Below are 8536 nucleotides of genomic sequence, written 5' to 3'. Positions count from 1 at the left end.
GGATAGGAAACTCTGGTCGCAGTGCAGTGTTTGTCCTGCGGTATTTTGTTCCTCATCCTTGATTTATAATGTGGATTAGGGATATGCTTTATATGAAGGACACTCAACTATCATTAATGAATGGATTCAGAGCCTCTGTACTGTACAATATCCTTCATTTACTGTGTCATTAGTATTCACTATGACTGAACATGTGGTTGTTGTCGCCCTCTAAAGGCTGACTGAGGTACTCATGTCTAATAATGTATTTTTCCTCTGAAGGTAGACATTTGCCAGAAATGTCTATTAGAGCATGATTGTGTGTGGAGCATTAAGTTGTTGACCTTTGCTCCCTCTACCCCATGACCTCTAACCTCAAATGGGTGGCAGGTAGCCTAGTGGTTAGAGCGTTGGACCAGTTGGTTTAAATACCGGCGCCAAACACATCAAAAGTTGCTTAACCCTAATTTGCTCCAGGGGTGCTGTACTGCTATGGCTAACCCTGTAAAACTGCACATTTCTGGTGTACGTGACAATAAAACCTACTTTATTTTGACCTCTTAACCCCAGTTAGAGAAGATGCTGGAGCCCCAGGTTTGGAGGGAGGCGGCCACCCAGGTGTTCTTCGCTCTGGGCCTTGGGTTCGGAGGGGTCATAGCCTTCTCCAGCTACAACAAGCGGGACAACAACTGCCACTTTGACGCAGCGCTGGTCTCTATCATCAACTTCATCACCTCCATCCTGGCTACGCTGGTGGTGTTCGCCGTGCTGGGGTTCAAGGCCAACATCATGAACGAGAAATGTGTTGTGGAGTGAGTATATCTAGCCTGGTCCCAGATCTGTCTGTGCTGTCTTCTGGTCCCAGATCTGTCTGTGCTGTCTTCTGGTCCCAGATCTGTCTGTGTTGTCTTCTGGTCCCAGATCTGTTTGTGCTGTCTTCTGATCCCAGATCTGTTTGTGCTGGAGTAAATCTGCTATATAATCCTGATTTATAATTATGTGTCGTTGGAGTAAATCTGCTGTCCACTCAGTCGTTCCTCTTGTCTTTACGTTTGAATCATTATGGGACAATTTATGTCTGTTTTGCATATTAATTGTAAAAAGCTTAAATGCCAGGATTCAATCCAACGCAGCACTAATGACCTGGGCACAGCAATAAACTTTTAGAAACAATCCACCAGACATTGGCTGAGATGGGGATCTCTGTAAACACTGCAGATGTTGGCTCATGCATAAAAACACTTCAAAGAAAAGTGCACAGATCGTTAATCTGTGTTTGTTTGAATTCCGATCTCACTCTTGTCAACAGAGAACTCAACCAAACTCAAATCATTTAATCAAACTCAAATGGCATATCCAATGGCATATTGTCATTGTAAAATAGATGAGGTTCTTCTTCAGTACTAACCGTACCTTCCTCTCCTCTCTCCTCCTGTCTACAGGAATGCAGAGAAGATCCTAGGTTACCTTAAATCAGGTGTGTTGAGTCTTGAGCTGATTCCTCCCCACGTCAACTTCTCTCACCTGTCAGCTTTGGACTACCAGGAGATGTATGGAGTGATCAAGACTGTCAAGGAGGACAGCTTCGATCAGCTAGGACTGGACCCCTGTATACTGGAGGACGAACTCAACAAGGTATGTTGGCCATGGGGTAAGTTGAGTTGATGGCCATGGGGTAAGTTGAGTCATTGGCCATGGGGTAAGTTGAGTCGATGGCCATGGGGTAAGTTGAGTCATTGGCCATGGGGTAAGTTGAGTCATTGGCCATGGGGTAAGTTGAGTTGTTGGCCATGGGGTAAGTTGAGTCGTTGGCCATGGGGTAAGTTGAGTCGTTGGCCATGGGGTAAGTTGAGTCGTTGGCCATGGGGTAAGTTGAGTCGATGGCCATGGGGTAAGTTGAGTCGTTGGCCATGGGGTAAGTTGAGTTGTTGGCCATGGGGTAAGTTGAGTTGTTGGCCATGGGGTAAGTTGAGTCGATGGCCATGGGGTAAGTTGAGTTGTTGGCCATGGCGTAAGTTGAGTCGTTGGCCATGGGGTAAGTTGAGTCGTTGGCCATGGGGTAAGTTGAGTTGTTGGCCATGGGGTAAGTTGAGTCGTTGGCCATGGGGTAAGTTGAGTTGTTGGCCATGGGGTAAGTTGAGTCGTTGGCCATGGGGTAAGTTGAGTTGTTGGCTATGGGGTAAGTTGAGTCGTTGGCCATGGGGTAAGTTGAGTTGTTGGCCATGGGGTAAATTGAGTTGTTGGCCATGGGGTAAGTTGAGCCGATGACCATGGGGTAAGTTGAGCCGATGGCCATGGTGTAAGTTGAGCCGATGGCCATGGGGTAAGTTGAGCCGATGGCCATGGCGTAAGTTGAGTCGTTGGCCATGGGGTAAGTTGAGTTATTGGCCATGGGGTAAGTTGAGTCGTTGGCCATGGGGTAAGTTGAGTCGTTGGCCATGGGGTAAGTTGAGTCGATGGCCATGGGGTAAGTTGAGTCGTTGGCCATGGGGTAAGTTGAGTTGTTGGCCATGGGGTAAGTTGAGTTGTTGGCCATGGGGTAAGTTGAGTCGATGGCCATGGGGTAAGTTGAGTTGTTGGCCATGGCGTAAGTTGAGTCGTTGGCCATGGGGTAAGTTGAGTTGTTGGCCATGGGGTAAGTTGAGTCGTTGGCCATGGGGTAAGTTGAGTCGTTGGCCATGGGGTAAGTTGAGTCGTTGGCCATGGGGTAAGTTGAGTCGATGGCCATGGGGTAAGTTGAGTCGTTGGCCATGGGGTAAGTTGAGTTGTTGGCCATGGGGTAAGTTGAGTTGTTGGCCATGGGGTAAGTTGAGTCGTTGGCCATGGGGTAAGTTGAGTCGATGGCCATGGGGTAAGTTGAGTTGTTGGCCATGGGGTAAGTTGAGTCGTTGGCCATGGGGTAAGTTGAGTTGTTGGCCATGGGGTAAGTTGAGTCGTTGGCCATGGGGTAAGTTGAGTCGTTGGCCATGGGGTAAGTTGAGTTGTTGGCCATGGGGTAAGTTGAGTTGTTGGCCATGGGGTAAGTTGAGCCAATGGTCATGGGGTAAGTTGAGCCGATGACCATGGGGTAAGTTGAGCCGATGGCCATGGTGTAAGTTGAGTTGTTGGCCATGGGGTAAGTTGAGTTGTTGGCCATGGGGTAAGTTGAGCCAATGGTCATGGGGTAAGTTGAGCCGATGACCATGGGGTAAGTTGAGCCGATGGCCATGGTGTAAGTTGAGCCGATGGCCATGGGGTAAGTTGAGCCGATGGCCATGGCGTAAGTTGAGTCGTTGGCCATGGGGTAAGTTGAGTTATTGGCCATGGGGTAAGTTGAGTCGATGGCCATGGGGTAAGTTGAGTCGTTGGCCATGGGGTAAGTTGAGTCGTTGGCCATGGGGTAAGTTGAGTCGTGAGCCGATGGTCATGGGGTAAGTTGAGCCAATGACCATGGGGTAAGTTGAGCCGATGGTCATGGGGTAAGTTGAGCCAATGGTCATGGGGTAAGTTGAGCCGATGCTTGAGCCAATGGCAAGTTGAGCAAATTGAAACGTTTTCTTCCCAGGCGAAATGCAAGGCATTATCATGCGGATAATATGGTAACAACAGGGCATAGCCTATGTTAAAAGTGTTTTAAAAAGTGCACAGTGTTTGTTAGGTGTTAAGCCTGTGTTAAAATATGCTTACAATGATTAGAAGACCCAAAAAGTATTGTGATTGTGTTGAATTGTGTTTGGTAAATGAAGATAGACATGATTTTAAAAAGGTAGTGGTAATATTTCAAGGCTTATCTTACCCTGTCCCGAGGTTCAATTTACCGCGGCTCAACTTACCCCGGGTATGGGGGAAACTGGCACAATAAACTGTCATGTTTACATTATTATGTCAAGGGATAAAAAAACTTCCTGAAATATATGTAAATATCTCTGTTAGAAAGAATACCGCTTGACGGAGTGATGCTGAATGTAAAACATGGCTCTTTTTACCCCACTCTACCCTACATAAAACATCTCTGTTGGTTTCTCTCTCTCTCTACCTCTCTCTTTCTCTCTCTCTCTCTCTCTCTCTCTCTCTCTCTCTCCAGGCAGTGCAGGGTACAGGCCTGGCCTTCATTGCCTTCACTGAGGCCATGACCCACTTCCCTGCCTCTCCCTTCTGGTCTGTTATGTTCTTCTTCATGCTGATTAACCTGGGGCTGGGGTCCATGATCGGCACCATGACAGGGATCACCACACCTGTACTGGACGCCTTTCCCAAGATCCGCAAGGAGTTCCTCTGTGGTGAGGCTTCTACTGATTGGTTGGTTGTTTGATTGGTATCGATATATTGATTATTTATCGGTCATTAGTCAAAGGTTTGTTGGCATCAGCAAATGGCTGTTGAAAGAAGCGATGCCTTACTTTGCATTGGTAAGCATTAGAGATGTAGTCACATAATCAGCCTAATATCTTTCCTCTCAACTATTCAAGTTTCATTTGTTTTAGCCTAGTGGTTAGAGACAGGTAGCCTAGTGGTTAGAGACAGGTATCCTAGTGGTTAGAGACAGGTATCCTAGTGGTAAGAGACAGGTATCCTAGTGGTAAGAGACAGGTATCCTAGTGGTTAGAGACAGGTAGCCTAGTGGTTAGAGGAGGTAGCCTAGTGGTTAGAGACAGGTAGCCTAGTGGTTAGAGACAGGTAGCCTAGTGGTTAGAGGAGGTATCCTAGTGGTTAGAGGCAGGTAGCCTAGTGGTTAGAGGAGGTAGCCTAGTGGTTAGAGGCAGGTAGCCTAGTGGTTAGAGGAGGTAGCCTAGTGGTAAGAGACAGGTAGCCTAGTGGTTAGAGACAGGTAGCCTAGTGGTAAGAGACAGGTATCCTAGTGGTAAGAGACAGGTATCCTAGTGGTTAGAGACAGGTAGCCTATTGGTTAGAGGAGGTATCCTAGTGGTTAGAGACAGGTAGCCTAGTGGTTAGAGACAGGTATCCTAGTGGTTAGAGGCAGGTAGCCTAGTGGTTAGAGACAGGTAGCCTAGTGGTTAGAGACAGGTATCCTAGTGGTTAGAGGCAGGTAGCCTAGTGGTTAGAGACAGGTAGCCTAGTGGTTAGAGACAGGTATCCTAGTAGTTAGAGACAGGTAGCCTATTGGTTAGAGGAGGTATCCTAGTGGTTAGAGGCAGGTAGCCTAGTGGTTAGAGACAGGTATCCTAGTGGTTAGAGGCAGGTATCCTAGTGGTTAGAGACAGGTAGCCTATTGGTTAGAGGAGGTATCCTAGTGGTAAGAGACAGGTATCCTAGTGGTTAGAGACAGGTAGCCTAGTGGTAAGAGACAGGTATCCTAGTGGTTAGAGCAGGTAGCCTAGTGGTTAGAGACAGGTAGCCTAGTGGTAAGAGACAGGTATCCTAGTGGTTAGAGCAGGTAGCCTAGTGGTTAGAGACAGGTATCCTAGTGGTTAGAGACAGGTAGCCTAGTGGTTAGAGGCAGGTAGCCTAGTGGTTAGAGGCAGGTATCCTAGTGGTTAGAGACAGGTAGCCTAGTGGTTAGAGGCAGGTAGCCTAGTGGTAAGAGACAGGTATCCTAGTGGTTAGAGACAGGTATCCTAGTGGTTAGAGGAGGTAGCCTAGTGGTTAGAGGCAGGTATCCTAGTGGTTAGAGACAGGTAGCCTAGTGGTTAGAGCAGGTAGCCTAGTGGTTAGAGACAGGTAGCCTATTGGTTAGAGGAGGTATCCTAGTGGTTAGAGACAGGTAGCCTAGTGGTTAGAGACAGGTAGCCTAGTGGTTAGAGACAGGTATGCTAGTGGTTAGAGACAGGTATCCTAGTGGTTAGAGACAGGTAGCCTAGTGGTTAGAGACAGGTAGCCTAGTGGTTAGAGACAGGTAGCCTGGTGGTTAGAGACAGGTAGCTTAGTGGTTAGAGACAGGTAGCCTAGTGGTTAGAGACAGGTAGCCTAGTGGTTAGAGGAGGTAGCCTAGTGGTTAGAGCAGGTAGCCTAGTGGTTAGAGTAGGCAGCCTAGTGGTTAGAGACAGGTAGCCTAGTCGTTAGAGTGTAGGGGCGGCAGGTAGCCTAGTGGTTAGAGTGTAGGGGCGGCAGGTAGCCTAGTGGTTAGAGTGTAGGGGCGGCAGGGAGCCTAGTGGTTAGAGTGTAGGGGCGGCAGGGAGCCTAGTGGTTAGAGTGTAGGGGCGGCAGGTAGCCTAGTGGTTAGAGTGTAGGGGCAGCAGGTAGCCTAGTGGTTAGAGTGTTGGGCCAGTAACCAAAAGGTTGCTGGATCGAATCCCTGAACTGACAAGGTAAAAAAATCTGTCGTACTGTCCCTGAACAAGGTTGTTAACCTACTGTTCCACGGTAGGCCGTCATTGTAAATATTCCTCTTCCTCCTCTTCCTCCTGATTCCTCCTCCTGTCTTCCTCCTCTCTCCTCCTGTCTTCCTCCTCTCTCCTCCTTCTGTCTTCCTCCTCTTCCTCCTGATTCCTCCTCCTTCTGTCTTCCTCCTCTTCCTCCTGATTCCTCCTCCTTCTGTCTTCCTCCTCTTCCTCCTCTTCCTCCTGATTCCTCCTCTTCCTCCTGACTCCTCCTCTTCCTCCTCCTCTCTCCTCCTTCTGTCTTCCTCCTCTTCCTCCTGATTCCTCCTCTTCCTCCTGACTCCTCCTCTTCCTCCTCCTTCTCTCGTCCTCCTCTTCTTCCTATTCCTCTTCCCCTTCTCAGTTGGTTGTTGCATTGTGGCGTTCTTCTGCGGCCTGCTGTTCGTCCAGCGCTCCGGGAACTACTTTGTGACCATGTTTGATGACTACTCAGCTGGCCTGCCTCTCACTGTGGTGGTTATACTGGAGAATATATCTGTGGCCTGGATCTACGGCACCAAGAGGTACTGGATACATAACATGACACGGCACTTACATATTACTTTATAGCCACGGACAAATGGATTTGTAGATTTGTATCGTGATGAATGTGTTCAAACTTGTTTTTGTTCTTCCCCACATTAATCTCCCTCCCTCCCTCCCTCCCTCCCTCCCTCCCTCCCTCCCTCCCTCCCTCTGTCTCTCTCTTTCCCTCCCTCCCTCCCTCCCTCCCTCCCTCCCTCCCTCTCTCTCTCTCTTTCCCTCTTTCCCTCCCTCCCTCCTTCTCTCTCTCTCCCTCTCTCTCTCTCTCTCTCTCTCTCAGGTTCATGCAGGATCTAGAGGACATGTTAGGTTTCAGACCCTACTCTTTCTATTTCTATATGTGGAAGTACGTGTCTCCTGCCTGTCTCACCGTGCTCATCGTTGCCACTGTGATAGAGATGGCCGTCAGTCCTGCAGGGTACAACGCCTGGGTGGAGGAACTGGTCAGTGAATCATCTCTCTCGTGGTAGCTTCTCTGTCTCGTTCTCTTTTTTATCCTCTTTCATACTCCTTCTATCTGCTTTGTATTTCAGATGTGTATTTGCTTGCCCTTTTAAATGTTCTGTTCTAAGACTTTCCTGCCAGTTCAATGATTGTTTAGATAGTACATGTATGTTTAATTATTTAATACATTCACTCACTCTCTCCTCTCTCCTTCCTCTTGTCCTCCCCCCCCCACTAGGCGTCGGAGAAGTTCCTCTCCTACCCTCCGTGGGCTCTGGGTGTGGCCTACTCCCTCATCATCGCCGCCATGCTTCCTCTCCCCTGCGTCTTCATCGCCCGCCACTTCAACCTGCTCTCTGACGGCTCCAACAAGCTGTCCGTCTCCTACCGTAAAGGCATGACCAAGGACCTCTCTGGCCTAGAGGAAGAGAACGAGTCTCGCTTCATCCTCAGTAAAGGCACCCCCAGCCCCAGCCCCTCGCCCATGCCTTCTCACCGCCCCAACCTGGGGCCTGGCGGAGCCCAGGAGATGACCAACACGGCTGGATATGGTACCGGGACACCGACCAAGACGGGTTATCAGAATATTCATTCGCCAGAGTCCGAACTATGATTGATCTGACTGACTGAAGCACAACACACCCTATCTATCAAACACAACTCGAGAGAGAGAGAGAGAGAGAGAGAGAGAGAGAGCGAGAGAGAGAGAGAGAGAGAGAGAGAGAGAGAGAGAGAGAGAGAGAGAGAGAGAGAGAGAGAGAGAGCACTGCCGGGGGAGGTTTTAGTGTAACCTCCACTTCATCCCTCCATTACAGAACAGCATCTCTCCATCCTCCAGAATTAGGATCTCTTCTTCTCCAGGTAATGTGGTTAAGATGTGTACGGTGTGTTTTGGTGTAACTGTGTTAAAGTCAAAGTGTCCCAAACACTGCAATACGACGGTCAAACTGATCATAGACCTTCAGTGTTTTTGTTTGAGCTAGGTTTATTTTGGGTGATGGAAGGAGCTGTGTTATCTCAGGAAGAAGCTCATAAAGTCCTTTCTTCATTCCATAAAAGAGGACTATATCTCATAGAGTAGAAGGGGATTCAGACTAGCACACAGCCTTTTTCATTTCACGAAGCATCACTTTCTTCTCTCCCTTTTATCACATGAAACAATCTCTACAGACCCTCTTAGTGGAAATGTGACCTGGTCTGCATCCTAAATGAAACCCTATGGGCTCTGGTCAAAAATAGTGCACTATATAGGGAATAGGGGTCCATAGGACTCT

At 48.5% G+C, this 8536-nt stretch overlaps 1 protein-coding gene across 1 annotated transcript in view; it reads left to right on the top strand.

The window, feature by feature from the left end:
- The window catches only part of LOC115165338 (sodium-dependent neutral amino acid transporter SLC6A17-like), a 42494-nt gene extending 34283 nt beyond the window's left edge, over positions 1 to 8211 (top strand). The window contains exons 7-12 of the mRNA XM_029718411.1: positions 550 to 791; positions 1422 to 1614; positions 4043 to 4238; positions 6640 to 6799; positions 7099 to 7261; positions 7501 to 8211. Coding sequence (XP_029574271.1) covers positions 550 to 791; positions 1422 to 1614; positions 4043 to 4238; positions 6640 to 6799; positions 7099 to 7261; positions 7501 to 7875 — 1329 coding nt within the window. The 3' untranslated portion in view covers positions 7876 to 8211. The remainder of the gene's footprint in view (positions 1 to 549; positions 792 to 1421; positions 1615 to 4042; positions 4239 to 6639; positions 6800 to 7098; positions 7262 to 7500) is intronic.
- The last annotated feature ends 325 nt before the right edge of the window (positions 8212 to 8536 follow it).

Source organism: Salmo trutta, chromosome 28 (assembly GCF_901001165.1).
Source record: "Salmo trutta chromosome 28, fSalTru1.1, whole genome shotgun sequence".
NCBI classification, from domain to species: domain Eukaryota; kingdom Metazoa; phylum Chordata; class Actinopteri; order Salmoniformes; family Salmonidae; genus Salmo; species Salmo trutta.
Note: the sequence above shows the minus strand (reverse complement) of the source record. Positions and strands in the feature narration are given on the sequence as shown.